The sequence below is a fragment of the Anabrus simplex genome, chromosome 1 (genome assembly GCF_040414725.1).
Source record: "Anabrus simplex isolate iqAnaSimp1 chromosome 1, ASM4041472v1, whole genome shotgun sequence".
Taxonomy (NCBI): Eukaryota; Metazoa; Arthropoda; class Insecta; order Orthoptera; family Tettigoniidae; genus Anabrus; species Anabrus simplex.
The window spans coordinates 1,034,168,291-1,034,188,122 of NC_090265.1; the positions used below are offsets into that span (position 1 = coordinate 1,034,168,291).

General features: G+C 38.7%; 1 protein-coding gene across 8 annotated transcripts in view; it reads right to left on the reverse strand.

Annotated features, from left to right (window-relative positions):
• Positions 1-19,832, reverse strand: part of LOC136857920 (protein saal1) — a 127,143-nt gene that overhangs the window by 96,297 nt on the left and 11,014 nt on the right. For 5 of the 8 annotated variants that reach the window (XM_067136997.2, XM_067136995.2, XM_068225340.1 and 2 more), the window contains exon 2: positions 6,807-6,949. In XM_067136997.2, the coding sequence (XP_066993098.2) occupies positions 6,807-6,935 (129 nt within the window). In that variant the 5' untranslated portion in view covers positions 6,936-6,949. Of the gene's footprint in view, positions 1-6,806; positions 6,950-18,762; positions 18,965-19,832 lie in introns of all 8 variants that reach the window. The other 3 variants (XM_067136996.2, XM_068225341.1, XM_067136993.2) reach the window with 1 other exon arrangement.

Here is a 19,832-nt window from a genome sequence, read left to right on the forward strand (position 1 = left end):
GTAAAAAACAGATTATTAATAGCAGAATTACATGTTTTGTTTTTTAAAGAACATTCTCAGATTCTTTCTAATCACTTATCTGATGTATATATATGTACAATATAATTTAAGAGTAAAACTGTTACTGATTATGAATGGGTGATATCATGAACAAGTGAAAATTTGTTTATAATTTCCTTTACGTCGCACCGACACAGATAAGTTTAATGGTGACGATGGGATAGGAAAGGGCTAGGAGAGGGAAGGAAGGAAGCAGCCTTGGCCTTAAATGAGGTACAGCCCAAACATTTGCCTGGTGTGAAAATGGGAAACCACTGAAAACCATCTTCACAGGGTTCGAACCAACTATATCCCAACTGCAAGCTCACAGCTGTGCGGCCCTCACTCGCTCGTAGAAGAGGTGAAAGTCTTTTGAATATAACACTTCTGCGTCCAATACCATTAACAAATGTGATGTTTTATGAACATATCTTAGTGCAGTCTGGTCGCTTACATCCACTTCTTATTGGGGTTCAGTTTGCACATGCAAACAACCAATTTTATATGCCTCAAAAAAATTTGAAAATCCATAAATGAAAAGATAGAGACTCATTCTTGTCAGAACATTCATACTCCTTTTTGAAGATAAAGAATCCTAGCATGCTCTTATAGAACACACGTAATTCTATTATTAATAAACCAGGGTTTTTCTTTATGTATGTACTAGTGTTTCATAAATTTGTATCTTATGTTCAACAGACTCAAAAACATATACAGTCAAACCATCGGTTCAGTGGGAAAAATGTCCATTACGAGAGGTATCTACTGAAACAAGGTTGTAAAAATTAATGTAACATTTTAAAGGCAAAAAACATTCACATTAAATATAAGCACACATTTATTTTGATTATTCTCAATAATTTCTAACGAATTATTTGCCTGGGAGATATTACAAGTGCGTTTGCAGCCATTACATTCATTACAGCTTCAGGAAGTAATCAATCTGTGGGTGTAGCAATTTAGCCCATTATTCTTTACTGCAATATTCTCAAAAAGGAATAACAACCCAGTGTGACACACAAATTCTTTATTCAATTAACCTCAACTTTCAGATTATTTGAGATTTCTCACATTTTCTTATAACTTTGGCCCACTCGCTCAGAGTTTCTTTGCTCGAACACATTTGAACCACTCACATACTGCAATGTTCACTTCTGCAAATACGAACTCCCACTTTCTTTTCATTCCCCGATTCCTATTTTCCTCCCACTCACTTAAACTGTCATTTTTATTCTTCACAATTGTTTTCCCACACCTTAATTTTACAGAGAGCTTTTCTAACTGAACATGTTTTCACACTACATTTTTTTGTCTTGAGATCTAAACATGCTTGTCCCTCCCAGTCACGTTAACTGGGTGACTGAAATGCTATGGTATTTCTGCCTCAACAATCAGCACATGAAAATCTCTTCCTTGTCAAATTTAAATGAACTACCTGAATTCGAACTTATCAGCGACAATAGAATAGAATGATGCAAGATATGCTGCAAAATCCCTTGGTAACTTATGAGTAAGCAATCACTGGTAGCATTCCCAGGCAACTAGAATTCTCAGAATGTGCAGTAATTAGAACACATGACGACCCTAATGAAAGGTTTGGAAAGAGCCCAGTACAGAACAATTAACTTCACAGCTACTTCAGCATTCATATGTACATTTAATTTGTCTTTTCCTAGGACTCAAAATAGTACAAACAGGAGAATAGGAGAGGAATTATCCACCTTTCAACACAAAATTCAATGGAATAACTAAAAATTACACCATTTCATACGTATGGGACCGGTTTCAGCCTTTGCATACGGTCATCTTCAGCCATGTAATTTTAAATCAGCAAATGAATAAAAGTATTCAAAACATTTAAAACCTAGAAAAAACACATACAAAAACATAAAACATGTTAAAATACTACATACACAGAGCTTAAAAACACTTTAGATTACTATATGCAAGCCAATAAAAGCTTTGTCAAATTTCGTTAATGTTAACTTATTTGAATGTCTTACATGAATGGTTGTCATGAAAAGTACGCTCCTTATCACATTTGATCATTGCATGTATGTACAGCTTGTTATGGAGGGTCCTTATTTATGAATGATAGTACAAACATTCAAAAATTCTCTTATGTCTACAGAATGATATTAAGAGAAAGAAATACAGCTCTGTGTAAAGAAAGTGTCCTGGAACATGTAAAATGTCCACTTAGGACAACTGGACAAGACTAATGGCAATTATAATCTATCAGCTTCATTGTCCATATTGATAATTTAAGCACGCAAGTATGAAGGGTGAGTTTTCCACCTAATCAATACTATAATTTACAAAATGTTTAGTATTATTTACATTAAAACAGTACCGGTTTCAACCTGTAACTAGGTCATCATCAGCTGTTGGAGAACCTGCTTAATAGCAATTGTACATAATAAAAACATCACTAAAAACTACTTAAACAAGTATGCCTTATTCTAAAGTAATACTAATGTTAAGATATATACATACTGTACCAGGAAGGCATAGACCCTGGCATATCAGGTTATAAAATCTTTAATTATGAAAGAATGATGGCTGAGTTTGACAAAGGAACAGCTGTCCAAGGAATGTTCTCGTCTCTACTGCTCTGTGCAAGTGTGAGGGAGACAGCAAGAGAGGGGAACAAGGTCAAGTGATGTCAGCGCCAAATGTATCTCACATCCCTGTGGAAACGTCTAGAAATGATTTTTATAACTTCTAAATGACTCGACAGATAAAAAGACAAACACCAAAATGTAGCCCATATTTCAAATGTACAATATTCAAAATTTGAGATCAATCCACCTAGTAGTTTAAAAGATATGACGAGTAGAAGTTTGGAATGCATAACCACCCCTCTGTCGCCTGACCCAGTGAGCATGTTTCCAGCAGAATATAAATAGGTCGACGACTCAAGGGTATAGTCAGTTGCAATATACAAGTCAATCATGACCGAAGTCATACTGCTCCATCGCACTTCGCGAGAGACGTGTAAGTCATACGCTAAAACTTTGAATTTGTGCAAATTCGTAGTAAGTGAAAGTTCAACCATGTCGTGGACGTGTGAGATGTTATTAAGTTATATCAAACCGAGTTTTGTCGTGTAAGATTTACGGATTTCTTGAACAAGTGATCTTCTATAGAGATTGTGCCTTTAGGTATAACTGAGAATACCAGTGTTTAATTTACCATTCGACAGTATTATGGACTTTATTAATTCCTCACATGTTTGAACTCTGTCGTGATCATTTACAATGATGAGCATATTATGAAATTGTGCGTGATAAATTAAACCTTCAATTAATGATAATTTTATTAGTCTTGAGATGAATTTCTCGTATACAATTACGATTGTGAAATATTTGAAGTACTATTCCACTTAAATATTCAGTAATTAATAGGACTGAGTGTGTCTAATTTTCATGTTTTTCCTTGAACATTCGATTAGTGTCATAAGAATTGAATGTTAAGGACATTTTATGGTGATAGTAGGTCATATGAACTCTTATTATGTAAACCTGTTCATAAAAACCAGTTAAGCAGTGAATATTAGGATTCAAGAGACTGTTCTAGAAGCGACCTTAATTGCATTCAATCGAGTATTTAACGGACTGTGATAGTTATTCTTATACTGAATTTTGACATAATCTGTGATTATTATGAACTGCGCTAGTGTCTCATTTCATGTCTTATAAACTGTGTGGTGAAAGACTGTGCTTTCGACTACAGAAACGATATTTTATTACTACAGTAACTTGACTTATAGCTCGAACTGTGACATAGACTGTGCTATTCCAAGTCACGTATTTAATGCTATAGTACAAATGTGCGAGTACAAACTGTGCCTTAGGACTTATTTCACTGTGAAATGCAACTCATTAATGATAATTAATAGTCCTACAACTCGCTGCATAGTGCCAATTGAACTTTCCCGTGTTTCAACATTTCTTTTTAAAACACCGGAAATCTTGGCAAAGTGTCGTAATATCACACTACGTAGAACGTCATATCCAACGTGGGATTATTTGTGGTGTCTTCGAGGGACATTCGTGGTATTCAGCGAGGGATTAAACGTGGTGTCGTCGTGGGATGGAACGTGGTACGCTGCTGGTGCTGAGTTCGAGTTCAGACTGTTCGCTGCAGAGGTTCCTGTCACCAAGCTGCAGTGCTGTACTTCATCCATTCTTATAAGCAGAACACAGGTGATACAAGTGTATTTTAACTTTTTCAAGTGAGTAATTACACGTAGACAATAACTGACCTTTCAATAATGCACTCAATCACTCAACAGTGCTAAGGTTATTAAATGAAAAGTGCTTCATAATTTTTTAGCGTGAATTATGCTTGTAGAAATTGTAGGAGACTTCAGATCATATTTCAATGAACTTTAGGTTTCTCCTCAAAGTTGTTTAAACTGAAATCATTTCACGATAACTAGATGAACTGTAGGGCTTGTCATATAACAAGTGCACTACTTAACAATCTTGTATAATTTGCTTAGATGAACTCTAAGATTTCTTCAGCAAGTGACTGCAAATATTTAATTTGAACTATAGGATTGCTAAAGCAAATTTAAGATAATATTATGTTTAATAATCTTAAGACTTTAGGTTTTCACCACAAGTGATGGACTTAATTTGCAATTTAAAAATATTGGTAAATCAACAAGTGGTTGAATGAAGTTCTATGATAAGAGTGTTTTTTTGAATTTGAGTTTATATGAGAGATCCTAGATAAATTTAGAGTGTACTGAGATCTAAGAGAACTGGTATTTTACTTTGAACGTTATTAACATCGAGTGGATGTATCGGAGTACAACAGCGCATATATTTCATTTATCTAATTGCATTCTGAAGAGATCAATTGAAAATTTAATTTTGATGAAGGAGAAGCAGGGTGATTTGCTTGAGATTATCAATAAATATTGTGAAAAGTTTTAATTACCATCTATTATTCGCCCTGCAAAATCATCCTTCTCTGTACCGACTCCAATCACAACCGCGCACTACCTGAGATCCTTCCCATGCTCTGGCCCCGTAACTATTTCCCGGTACAATATGGTATAATTACAGGGTTTTGACTTGTTGGAGTGGAACCACGTGATGTTGGCAATAGCAAAGACATTTGAATGGGACTCCAACAAGTCAAAACCCTATAATTGTACCATATGTATATATCTTAACATTAGTATTACATTAGAATAAGGCATTCTTATTTAATTAGTTTTTAGTAATGTTTTCATTATGTACATTCGCTATTAAGCAGGTTCACGAACAGCTGATGACCTATTTACAGGTCGAAACCAGTACTGTTTTAATATAAATAATACTAAACATTTTGTAAATTAAAGTATTGATTAGGTGGAAAACTCACCCTTCATACTTGTGTATTAATGGCAATGTCCGCTATCCAGAATTTAAGGTGTCCGCTTAACCCTCCAGTGGTCGCATGGATTACTATTGTAATCCAGGCTTATTTGTTTTATATCTGCGAACATAATACACTTGGTTTTGGTACATGCTGCTCAGTACCTTTCCAAGAAGGTCTCCCTACTATAATCACCATGAAATATTACATCACTGACCACTACCATGCCAGTGGCATACCAAAGAGTTAATTTGGATTGCAAATGTAGTCCACACGACTATTTATGGAACTACTTGTGAAGTGGCTGTCGTATGAGTCACTGTGCTTAGATGAGTTGTTTCGTGCCGTATGCGTTCTGGGACGGTCAAATTAGTATTCTCTAGCAATTATGAGTGAAGGACAGATACATCGGTGGTTATTAAAAGACCAGGATGATGAAGACGGGGATTGTAGTGAGGTTTTCTTACGAACACTGCTGCCATAAATGCATTGAACATATATTCCAAACACAATAATTGTGAGAAGATAACAAGATCATTCCTACAAGATCTCTACCTGGCACTTATGAAATCAGAAATAGAGAGAAGAATAATGTGCAAAGCAGTGCCAAGGGCGATAAGAGTACGTGGAAAGCTGCTACTCAGCATTCAGGAAGAGACTGCGATGCCAGTGGAACCACCTTAAGGACATGTAGGATGATGTTTTCTTTGCAGTTGACAGAGGACAGCACCAGGCAGCACTGCAGTAAGGCCATGAATTGGGCGTATCAAGAGCACATGAAGATTTGTGTTTAATGTTCGAGTGCTGAACAAGACTGTGGCTCAGGTTTAGATTAGAACGCTTCAATTGCGTTGGTTTGATTGTATAGGTACAGTTTTGTATAGGATATGGAAACACAATATATTACAAACAATTAATTCTAGAAAAATGCTCATCTGTTATCAAATATTTCATGTTTTTATCCAGTATGGGATATGTTACAAAATTTCCTTAAAAATTTTCAAATTAAATAAATTTCCCATGCTGTGTCAAAATATTTGATGTTTCGTGTACTTGTCTCTGATTAGTATGTATATCATACTCCATCCTTCTTGTAACTTTGAAAATTGACATTTGAAAACAAAAAATAGTTAATAAAACACCCACTGAAATTTGGACTACGACTGTAATTCACGCGACCAGTGGCGTTACATTTTCGAGCGTGAGCATCGGAGGGTTAAATGAGGCTTATTTAACACTTGTCTTATGCAAAATAAAATCAGTTCTATGGAAAACTGTCCAAATAGAGAGGTGTCCGCTGAATGAAGGTGTCTGTTAGGGCAGGTTCGACTGTACTAAACACTGAAAAGTATGGCTTCCATCTTAACAAATACAGTAATTCAATTTTTCATTACCTTGGTCAGTTGCATAAGGATCTTGAGTATCCAACACTCACTATACATGGTACTACCAACAGCATCTCCTCTATTCATGCCCCCCTCATCATCTGATGACGGAGGAGGGTTATAATTATTGCTGGCCATTCTCACTAGTTCACCTGTAACCAGATACTTGACTTCAATACATTTGTTCCATTTTTTTGTAAATGTGAATCACTAATAATAATTATTATTTTATTATGTAAGGGAATATACACCCACTTTAATTTCTACTTGATAATAATGGGCCATATAAGAATAGAATAAACATTTAGCTCTCTTCCAAGCTGAAAGTAGATACCAGAAACTTATTCTAATATTACAAAAAAGAATTAGAGAATACAGTGTATGGAAACATAACAAGAGTTTGCAATCAGAATTTCATTATCAACAATGAGACCAATTACCAAAGAGAAAATATGAAAAATCACTGACAGTATGAGAAGGATAAGTGATAACCTTTGTTCTTTTACAAAAGACGTTTAACAAAGTTCCTATAGAAATGGTTGGCAAAAATCTGTTGCAGAAGGGTATCAGAAAGAGGAAAAAAAAAAAATTACTGTGGTAAGAACACTATTCTTTAAATGCTGCACCTATATCAAAGTGTAAATAAACAGAAAATGAACTAAAAGGAGTAATGGTAGATGATATTATGGCAAAATAAGCATATAATTATTTATTTGCAGCTATCAGGAAAGATAGGGCTGACCAGGAGGGGAGGGGATCAAATGAGGTGGGTAGTGTTGAGGCTCTGGTCGTGGGGGATTCCATTGTTAGACACGTGGGGAAAGTGTGTGGAGGAAAAGGTACCAGGGTAGAGTGTTATCCAGGAATTAGGTTGAGGCAGATGTTGAGGAAAGTAGAAGAGAGGGAGGAGGGGAAGGAGAAGGTGGTAGTGTTTCACGTTGGTACCAACAACACAAAGCAAGCTGATATAAGTACTAACATAGTTGGAGATGTGTGGGATCTGGTAAATGCAGAACGGGTGAAGTTTAAGAAAGCAGAGATTGTTATTAGTGGAATACTGTGTAGAAGGGATACTGACTGGAGGGTGATTGGGGATTTAAATGAGACTATGGAGTGGGCATGTGGGAACTGGGAGTGAAATTTCTAGATCCTAATGGGTGGGTAGGAGATAGGGATCTGCGCTCAGATGGCCTTCATTTAAACCGCAGTGGTACATATAAGTTAGGAAATTTGTTTGGAAGGGTAATAGGGAGGTACATTCAGGGAAACGGGATGGCCTAGGGAGCGGTGATAAGGGAACAGGGAACAGGGAACTGGAAATCAAGTAGGGATGACATAAAATTGTTAGTGTTGAACTGTAGAAGTATTCTAAAGAAAGGAATAGAATTGAGTAATTTAATAAATATATATTTACCAGATATTGTAATAGGAGTTGAATCATGGCTGAGAAATGATATAATGGATGCAGAAATTTTCTCACGGCACTGGAGTGTGTATCGTAGAGATAGGGTAGGAAGGGTGGGAGGGGGAGTGTTCATTCTGGTGAAAGAAGAACATGTAAGCTACGAAAAAGTTAAAGATGAGACACATGAAATTCTAGGTGTAAGGCTCATTTCTAAAGATAATAGGCAACTTGATATATTTGGAGTGTACAGATCGGGAAAGGGTAGCACTGACGCGGATTCGGAATTATTTGATAGGATAGTCAGCTATGTGGGAAACGACATGGAGAGAAATGTGACTGTAGCGGGAGATCTGAATTTGCCAGATGTCAATTGGGAAGGAAATGCGAACGATAGGAAGCATGACCAACAAATGGAAAATAAGTTAATATGGGAAGGACAGCTGATTCAGAAAGTGATGGAACCTACCAGAGGGAAAAATATCCTGGATGTCGTGCTGATAAAACCAGATGAGCTCTATAGGGAAACTGAAGTAATAGATGGTATTAGGAAGCCGTTTTTGTGGTAGTTAAAAATAAATGTGATAGAATGGAAGGTCTTAAAAGTAGGACTGTTAGGCAGTACCATATGGCTGATAAAGCAGGCATGAGGCAGTTTCTAAAAAAGTAACTATGATCGGTGGAAAACGGTAAATAAAAATGTAAACAGACTCTGGGATGGGTTTAAAGAAATTGTTGAGGAATGCGAAAACAGGTTTGTACCATTAAGGGTGGTAAGGAATGGTAAAGACCCACCTTATTATAATAGAGAAATAAAGAGACTAAGAAGGAGGTGCAGACTGGAAAGAAATAGAGTTAGAAATGGCTGTGGAAGTAAGGAGAAATTGAAGGAACTTACTAGAAAATTGAATCTAGCAAAGAAGGCAGCTAAGGATAACATGATGGCAAGTATAATTGGCAGTCATACAAATTTTAGTGAAAAATGGAAGGGTACGTATAGGTATTTTAAGGCAAAAACAGGTTCCAAGGACATTCCAGGAATAATTAATGAACACGGGGAGTGTGTATGTGAGGATCTTCAAAAGGCAGAAGTATTCAGTCAGCAGTATGTAAAGATTGTTGGTTACAAGGATAATGTCGAGATAGAGGAGGAGACTACGGCCAAAGAAGTAATAAAATTTACATATGATAACAATGACATTTACAATAAGATACAAAAGTTGAAAACTAGAAAAGCGGCTGGAATTGATAAGATTTCTGGGGATATACTAAAGACAATGGTTTGGGATATAGTACCATATCTGAAGTACTTATTTGATTATTGTTTGGTCGGAGGAGCTATACCAGATGAATGGAGAGTTGCTATAGTAGCCCCTATGTATAAAGGAAAGGGTGATAGACATAAAGCTGAAAATTACAGGCCAGTAAGTTTGACATGCATTGTATGTAAGCTTTGGGAAGGCATTCTTTCTGATTATATTAGACATGTTTGTGAAATTAATAACTGGTTCGATAGAAGGCAATTCGGTTTTAGGAAAGGTTATTCCACTAAAGCTCAACTTGTAGGATTCCAGCAAGATGTAGCAGATATCTTGGATTCTGGAGGTCAAATGGACTGTATCGCGATTGACCTGTCTAAAGCATTTGATAGGGTGGATCATGGGAGACTACTGGCAAAAATGAGTGCAATTGGACTAGACAAAAGAGTGACTGAATGGGTTACTATATTTCTAGAAAACAGATCTCAGAAAATTAGAGTAGGTGAAGCTTTATCTGACCCTGTAATAATTAAGAGGGGAATTCCTCAAGGCAGTATTATCGGACCTTTATGTTTTCTTATATATATAAATGATATGAGTAAAGGAGTGGAATCGGAGGTAAGGCTTTTTGCGGATGATGTTATTCTCTATAGAGTGATAAATAAGTTACAAGATTGTGAGCAACTGCAACGTGACCTCGAAAATGTTGTGAAATGGACAGCAGGCAATGGTATGTTGATAAACGGGGTTAAAAGTCAGGTTGTGAGTTTCACAAATAGGAAAAGTCCTCTCAGTTTTAATTACTGCGTTGATGGGGTGAAAGTTCCTTTTGGGGATCATTGTAAGTATCTAGGTGTTAATATAAGGAAAGATCTTCACTGGGGTAATCACATAAATGGGATTGTAAATAAAGGGTACAGATCTCTGCACATGGTTATGAGGGTGTTTAGGGGTTGTAGTAAGGATGTAAAGGAGAGTGCATATAAGTCTCTGGTAAGACCCCAACTAGAGTATGGTTCCAGTGTATGGGACCCTCACCAGGATTACCTGATTCAAGAACTGGAAATAATCCAAAGAAAAGCAGCTCGATTTGTTCCGGGTGACTTCCGACAAAAGAGTAGCGTTACAAAAATGTTGCAATGTTTGGGTTGGGAAGAACTGAGAGAAAGAAGGAGAGCTGCTCGACTAAGTGGTATGTGATATAGATGTTGATTCCCATAGGGAATCTGAAATATTTGTCCTGAATGAGCAAATTTATAATACCAATATAAATGGTCCGTTATTGGACATTATAAATTTTCCAGCTAGCTCATTCTTGGTTGCCAGCGTTTCGCCCTCGTGTGCTAGGGTGGGCTCATCAGTTGGTACCTAGCACACCTACCAATACGCTGGCTAGTGCATACCGTGGAGGCCACTGCGTAGGCTAACTGGAGCCACCGACAGTGCCAATGCACTAAGAGACTTTGTCTCATCACTAAAAATTGATGCCTGCTTGGCCATCAGATGATATAGATGTTGATTCCCATAGGGAATCTGAAATATTTGTCCTGAATGAGCAAATTTATAATACCAATATAAATGGTCCGTTATTGGACATTATAAATTTTCCAGCTAGCTCATTCTTGGTTGCCAGCGTTTCGCCCTCGTGTGCTAGGGTGGGCTCATCAGTTGGTACCTAGCACACCTACCAATACGCTGGCTAGTGCATACCGTGGAGGCCACTGCGTAGGCTAACTGGAGCCACCGACAGTGCCAATGCACTAAGAGACTTTGTCTCATCACTAAAAATTGATGCCTGCTTGGCCATCAGATGATATAGATGTTGATTCCCATAGGGAATCTGAAATATTTGTCCTGAATGAGCAAATTTATAATACCAATATAAATGGTCCGTTATTGGACATTATAAATTTTCCAGCTAGCTCATTCTTGGTTGCCAGCGTTTCGCCCTCGTGTGCTAGGGTGGGCTCATCAGTTGGTACCTAGCACACCTACCAATACGCTGGCTAGTGCATACCGTGGAGGCCACTGCGTAGGCTAACTGGAGCCACCGACAGTGCCAATGCACTAAGAGACTTTGTCTCATCACTAAAAATTGATGCCTGCTTGGCCATCAGATGATATAGATGTTGATTCCCATAGGGAATCTGAAATATTTGTCCTGAATGAGCAAATTTATAATACCAATATAAATGGTCCGTTATTGGACATTATAAATTTTCCAGCTAGCTCATTCTTGGTTGCCAGCGTTTCGCCCTCGTGTGCTAGGGTGGGCTCATCAGTTGGTACCTAGCACACCTACCAATACGCTGGCTAGTGCATACCGTGGAGGCCACTGCGTAGGCTAACTGGAGCCACCACGGTATGCACTAGCCAGCGTATTGGTAGGTGTGCTAGGTACCAACTGATGAGCCCACCCTAGCACACGAGGGCGAAACGCTGGCAACCAAGAATGAGCTAGCTGGAAAATTTATAATGTCCAATAACGGACCATTTATATTGGTATTATAAATTTGCTCATTCAGGACAAATATTTCAGATTCCCTATGGGAATCAACATCTATATCATCTGATGGCCAAGCAGGCATCAATTTTTAGTGATGAGACAAAGTCTCTTAGTGCATTGGCACTGTCGGTGGCTCCAGTTAGCCTACGCAGTGGCCTCCACGGTATGCACTAGCCAGCGTATTGGTAGGTGTGCTAGGTACCAACTGATGAGCCCACCCTAGCACACGAGGGCGAAACGCTGGCAACCAAGAATGAGCTAGCTGGAAAATTTATAATGTCCAATAACGGACCATTTATATTGGTATTATAAATTTGCTCATTCAGGACAAATATTTCAGATTCCCTATGGGAATCAACATCTATATCATCTGATGGCCAAGCAGGCATCAATTTTTAGTGATGAGACAAAGTCTCTTAGTGCATTGGCACTGTCGGTGGCTCCAGTTAGCCTACGCAGTGGCCTCCACGGTATGCACTAGCCAGCGTATTGGTAGGTGTGCTAGGTACCAACTGATGAGCCCACCCTAGCACACGAGGGCGAAACGCTGGCAACCAAGAATGAGCTAGCTGGAAAATTTATAATGTCCAATAACGGACCATTTATATTGGTATTATAAGTGGTATGTTCCGAGCTGTCAGCGGAGAGATGGCGTGGAATGACATTAGTAGACGAATAAGTCTGAGTGGCATTTATAAAAGTAGGAAAGATCACAATATGAAGACAGAGTTGGAATTCAAGAGGACAAACTGGGGAAAATATTCATTTATAGGATGGGGAGTTAGGGATTGGAATAACTTACCAAGGGAGATGTTCAATAAACTTCCAATTTCTTTGAAATCATTTAGGAAAAGGCTAGGAAAGCAACTGATAGGGAATCTGCCACCTAGGCGACTGCCCTAAATGCAGATCAGTATTGATTGATTGGTGTCTTTATTAAGTGGCAAAGTTAGGGATCTTGGCCCTCTGTTACACTTAACCATATACATTTTTTTTTTTTTTTACAGTATTAATCTAAAATATCATTGTAATCAATTACTGTTATTGAGATATGTAAGTCAGATATGGAATTACAATAATACAATTAATTAAGGTTACTACTGATGAAAAATATAGGATAAATAGAGAGTGGATAATAACAAAAAAAATCTCACCTTATAATCTAAAGAATATATCTACAACTAGCTTAAAGGAAAAATTGAAATATAAGGCTAAAATAAATTAACTGATTAGTATGTTACAATCTGAGTATACTAAAGTCGATGTTACTATGTAGTCTATTTCTACGAACAGTCTATAGCCCTAAAGGAGAGTAGTAAGAACATAAATGGGATAGCGTTAGAACTTAAATCTAGTACGTAATTTCTGGTTTCATTCACTCTTACATTCATTCGAGTCAACTGTATGTACTCTGTAGGAATTTACGGTAGGCTGTTTTAAATGTCCTATACGAGCAAGACTTTTTAATATCTTCCAGGATCGTATTCCATAATCTCAAAGCGGAAACCAGGAATTGAATGGCTGTAGGTATTTGTTCGATGCGGTGCTATTTCAAGTAGTGATCCGGAACGAGTGTTCATTTCGTGGAACGAAGAAAGAAGCCTAAAATTGGATGATAGATAGGTGGGGCTGTTTGAAGAAAGAAACTGATAGACAAGGGTCATTTGGTGTGTGTTTCTACGGTCATTTAGACGTAGCCATCCCAACGTTTTGTAGTATGGTGTTATATGAGCATCATATCGGAGCTGGAAGGCATATCGAATGCAAGAGTACTGTACATGTTGTAGCTTTGTTGCTTGTTCACAGGTTAGGTCAGTCAATAAACTGTCACAGTAGTCAAAGATTGGAAATAGAAGCGTTTGTACGAGTTTAATTATGTACCATCCATGGTGCTACAGCCCTGAGCCTTGGTCAACCAAGCGAACACGGCTCAGTCTGAAGGCCTGCAAATTACGAGCTGACATGTAGTCAGTACGACAAATCCCCTCAGCCATTAGTCTTAGATTTTAGACTGCGACCGCTATATCACAGATAGCATCTCAATTGTTCTCATGGAGGAGGTGTACCTCAAACCAACCCTCAGATCCGGGTAAAAAGATTCCCAACTTGGCCAGGAATCAAACCCAGTGTCCCCAGGTAGGATGCAAATAAGCATGCCCCTAGACTGCTGGACCGGCATACAAGCATATCACAATGATAAAACACACTTTCCAGCCACTGACTCGATCTGTTTAGAACATAAACCTCTCCACTGTCTTCTGTCTTTCCACTATCTGTTGTCACTCTGGTCCAGTTCTCCCCTATTTTCTTCACCTGCTCCTCCATTCCTTTCAGCCGTGTCTCCCTTGGTCTTCCTCTAGATCTCCTGCATTCCACTTCCACCTATGGATCTTCCTGGGTATCCTCTTCTCCATTTTCCTCAACTGCCCACACCTACGAAGCCTTGATTTGTCTATCTTATCCTGCAATGGTTCCAACTGCACTAGTTCTCATGTCTTACCTATCCACTTTTGTTACTCCTTTTCTACTAAAAAATTTCATCTCACTGGCCTTGATTCAGCTTCTCTCTCTGCCTCTCTTCACCCACATTTTTTAAGTACTGGTTTACAGTAGGCCTACATCTGGTACATCACTCTTTTGGTGTTTTAACATCTATTGAGAAATTTCTTCCAAAAGGAAATAAGTCTTGGGAAGCATACACAGAAAGAAAATATACAAAATATATCCTATTTTTCAAGTTAATAAATTTCATATTATTCCGTATTGAAGAGCAATATAATGTAAAACAAAAGCTAAAGGTTTCCACCTATTCAATACAATTTATTGTAACCTGCATTACAAAAGGAACTGGTTTCTGAATTTTGCAATACAGCTCAAAATTAGATATGTAATATGTTTTGCTGTCAAATAAGGCGTATACTTGATGCAGCATTTGGCCGATTTGTTTGGCACATACTGCACGAAACCCCAGAGCCCTCAAAATCCTACGAGCATTTTGTCTACTGTAAGAGGCAGATCAGCGATCACTTGAGTTGAAACCTAGTGGTCATATACTGAACATATGTCGTGATCCTAAGGATTCAGCAGGCTAGGGACTGGGTTTGGGTTTTTTCGGGAGCTATAATTAAACAATAACAAGACCAACTTTACAACACACATGATTCCCTTCACCTGTATTATCTTAAATAGGCACACACTGTACATTTACAAAATATACAATTAAGAATCTTGAAATCCTTGTACAATTTTAGCCCTTGGTTAGATAGTCTCTCTCAAAGTCCTTGACTATCCAGTTCATTTACACTCTGCAATACAGTAAGATCAAAACCTCCGAAACTTGGTAATTACTTATCTTGTGTTCGAAGACTTCTTCTTCCATCTGCGTTCGACTTCTTCCTTAACTTCTTCTCAGCGCCCGAGATACCGAAGTGGCGTTGAGCGATGCGAAGTTTAGTTAAAGTGGATGTGTAACTCCAGGGCTCGAACTCGACGCCCTCGATCTCCATCAATCAGAATAGCTTATCCCCCAACAGTTCTGATTACAAGTTTAAGTTACCCACAGGAAGGCACACTATATTACTCAGCCTTCCTAGCAAACAGTTTGATGATCGTTTCCACTCTGTAGGCTCACAGCTACGACAAGTAACTTAGTTGTTGCGGCTGTTAGTCTTTCTATAGCAACCTGCTATCAATGTAGTTCACAGTGATACCCTCACTGCCTCGCGTAACCCTTTCCAATATCTGGTCTGTTTTGCCTAGCCACACTTAACTGGTTCTGCGGCTCACTGCTACACACATAACCAATGAACTCTGTACTGTTCTGGCTCACAGCCACACACACACACTGCTTGCAGGACAGCTGGCTAGATTCTCCCCAATCTGTTGAAGTCCTCCTCTCTATATGCACCGTTTCCCTCTACTTCTCCAGGAGTATCTCGTTTTTAAGTCTGATTGGTGCACGTGTTCCTCTCACTAACTGACGGGGAGTGTCATGGAATCTACTCAAACAACTGGCCTCTTACTGCGCCAGAGAATCTACGCAATACTTCCTTCTAGAAACACTTTCAGTACTTTCTATTGCGTTTTCCGTTCTACACCAACGTCGTGTTGTTGACTATTTCACAACATTACACATGCACTAACTTTCTGTTGCACCAGCTTGCTTCAAGTAAAACTTGTATGAAATCTTATGCTTTGAATACTTATCATTCTCTTCCATTTAATAAAATTATCACTCAAACATTTGAAACACTACAACTTCTTGCCACTGTTACATGATCATATAAACTCTAAATCAGTACTCAATAACCTTGGTCTCGGAGGTCGCGGATTTGAGACTCGCTCGAGTTCGCTCAGCACTGAGAAATGAAAGGGGGCATGTCGTGACACATAGCATACAATGGTGGGAAATAGGTACGTTCATCAGCAAAGTGAAAACAAACGAATTTGCCGCACTGAGTGCGGCCGCACACCCACCGGTGGGTTAACATCATTATTATTTATCATATGTGGTGGTGGTGAATTAAGAGGAAGTGCAACTAGGCAACCATCCTCAATTAACACTAGTCAGAAGGAAAATGGAAGAGGCCTGAAACTTTGAAGAATGAAGGTATTGGCAAAAGGAAGGAGGAAGGGTAGGCCCATAAAGGTGTGTAAAAGACTCCCTAGGTCTCTCAAACCTAATACCATCAGGGTCAGAAAAGAACAAGAGTTGACCGAAGGATGTCAGATAAGAAAGATGAAAGTGACCCACACTCCCAATTTGAGAGCCCCTGGGCCCCTTCCAGTCGCCTTTTATGACGGGCAGGGGATATCACGTATGTATTCTACCGCCCTCACCATTTATCATATATCTCACATAACCTCCTCTACAGAGATGTGAAAAAATGTTTACATTGCATTATTTACATGATGTACAAAACAAGAAAGAACTGAATGTCCATGTGCAGCATATCACAGTGGAACGTTGAGGGTCTTAATCTACTGCAGCACTTTGGTTGTTGGATGAAGGAAGTCTCTCCCGCTACTTACAGTAGCTGAAAATGTGAGGAAGCTTGATATAGAGAACCATAGACACATACCGGTTTTGTTAGACATTCTTTTACAAAGCGAGTCTCTGCAACTACCATTGTATCAACGATAAGATATCTATTAGGTTCAACCTTTTCAATACTAATTAGGTTAGGTACGTGTTTATGTTACAAATACCTTTTATTCAACTTGGGGACCGGTTTCGACATATATAATGTCATCATCAGCCATAAAATGAATTAGAAATACATAATCTGTAACTGACCATTCACACCATGTGTCTTATGTATGTTATGAACTTATGAGTATGACACAGGGTATGAATGGTCAGTTACAGGTTATGTCTTTGCATATGTATTTGTGATTCATTTTATGGTTGATGATGGCGTTATACATGTCAAAACCGGTCCCCAAGTTGAATAAAAGGTATTTGTAACATAAACACGTACCTAACCTAATTAGTATTGAAAAGGTTAAACCTAATAGATATCTTATCGTTGATCTCAGTTCAATACGGAAACATTAATGAAGTTCATATCTTTAAATCTATCATTGCATGTCCAAACTTTATTCAGAGTGGCCCACATCCTGTGTGGTAGATGGAATCCACTTGCAGTAAGCTAACCAGAAAAAAATGCTGTGCAGGTGTACATCTGCAGCAATTCTCTAACAGATCTTCCATTCATTCAATGTCTTCTTCTTCAAAGTATACCAACAGCATCATGCAAATGTGGATGGTGTGACTTCAGTCTTTGGGGACATAGTGCAGGGAGGTCCTCCAGTAAAAACACATGGTTTTTTACATGTTTTCTTCAATTCCCTGAGGAGGTTATAGGATCAAGTTACATTATACTGGGCAATAGCGAAAGTCAGTAAAGTGGTGGTGATTATGATGTGCGGCCTCTGAAGAGGCCAGGTGCAGGTCTTTCTAGTCAACATCCATGGGTGACCTATGTGACTGGGTGTGTGATGATGATGATAATGATGATTAGGCAGGAAGAGCGTGAACCCAGTATCAGAAGATAAGCCTACTCCCATCGAATAATACCGAGGGGTCTGCGATTTAACACATTCCATTAACTACTCTGACGGTTCTTGGAGATGCTGAGGTCCCAGAATTATGTCCCACAATATTTCCCTGATGTGCCAGTAAAATTTCATCTACCTACATGAGGCCGGTGTACTAGAGCACCTTCAAATACCACCGGACTGAGCCGAGATTGAACTTGCCAATTTGAGCTCAGAAGGCCAGTGCACCATAGCCTGATCTTATCAGCCCAGTATAGTTCAGCTTCATAAGAGTACCAAGCACTATGATCAAGATCTTCCATGCTCAACTAAATTAAAACTTACTCAGGTGGAAGGATGGAATGAATTACCGATAGCCTATCTAGTATGATACAGCTACAATAAATTGGTTCATACAAAATTTGAAACCAACAAAGCCAACCACTGTAGAAAACAACAAAGAAAGCACAGTGAAAGAGAAACCTTACAAATCGAATGAAGGAAAAGGAAGACTACTGGAAGCTTATAAAGACAGCCTTTCTTGATAAAACATGTTTTAACTTCCTTCTTCAATAATAGCTTGTTGAAACAGCTCATATTCACTGATTACAAAAAGCGTTTTTAGTTTGGGTATTTATTTAGATTTCTTAACATAAGCTTTGCAGACAGTAACAAGGACAAGGAGTATTCATACACTTATCTTAAAATCACATTACACTAACATGTCCGGCTCCATGGCTAAATGGTTAGCGTGCTTGCCTTTGGTCACAGGGGTCTCAGGTTCGATTCCCAGTAGGGTCGGGAATTTTAACCATCATTGGTTAATTTTGCTGACATGAGGGCTGGGTGTATGTGTTGTCTTCATCATTTCATCCTCATCACGATGCACAGGTCGCCTATGGATGTCAAATCAGAAGACCTGCACCTGGCGAGCTGAACTTGTCCTCGGACACACCCGGCACTAAAAGCCATACATCATTTAATTACACTAACATGACAATCAAAAGAAAATATGTCCAGTCTATGGACACAACAGTGGAATAGATGGTTAAAAGGTCATCAGAAGCCATATGTATAGTTAATTTAAATTAATTATCAGTAACAATAGAGTTGAGATCTTATTTGCATCATATCTTCCAATGAACTTCACAAGTAGTTAGGCACCTCCCTAATCACCAATCACAAGGTCAGTGCTGCTTAATAAGCTCACCAGACAAATAATTAATCATCTAGTGAGGCATGCACAGATAGATCATTAAGCCTACACTGTCCCCATCAAATTTGGTCATCACTGGATTATTTACGACAGGTCAACATTGAAAGTTTCACTGTTCGCCAAGAGTTGGATTTATCATTTGGAAAGCTATGTGAGTGCACCAAACTGTTTTTTTTTTTCAATTCAGTGGGAGCAAGTATTGATCCGTCTTCGATTGAGTGAAGAGTTGATCACGTGACAGACTAGTTTCCCAAGCGAGGAGCACGCACATGCCGACCAGTGGACAAGCAGACGACAAGCTTCCAGAACAGTCACGACCAATTACTTTTTTTTTTTTGCTATTTGCTTTACGTCGCACCGACATATATAGTCTTATGGCGCCAATGGGACAGGAAAGGCCTAGGAATGGGAAGGAAGCGGCCGTGGCCTTAATTAAGGTACAGCCCCAGCATTTGCCTGGTGTGAAAATGGGAAACCACGGAAAACCATCTTCAGGGCTGCCAACAGTGGGGTTCGAACTCACTATCTCCTGATTACTGGATACTGGCCGCACTTAAGCGACTGCAGCTATCGAGCTCGGTACGACCAATTACAAGAGACCCTGTGAACCAAT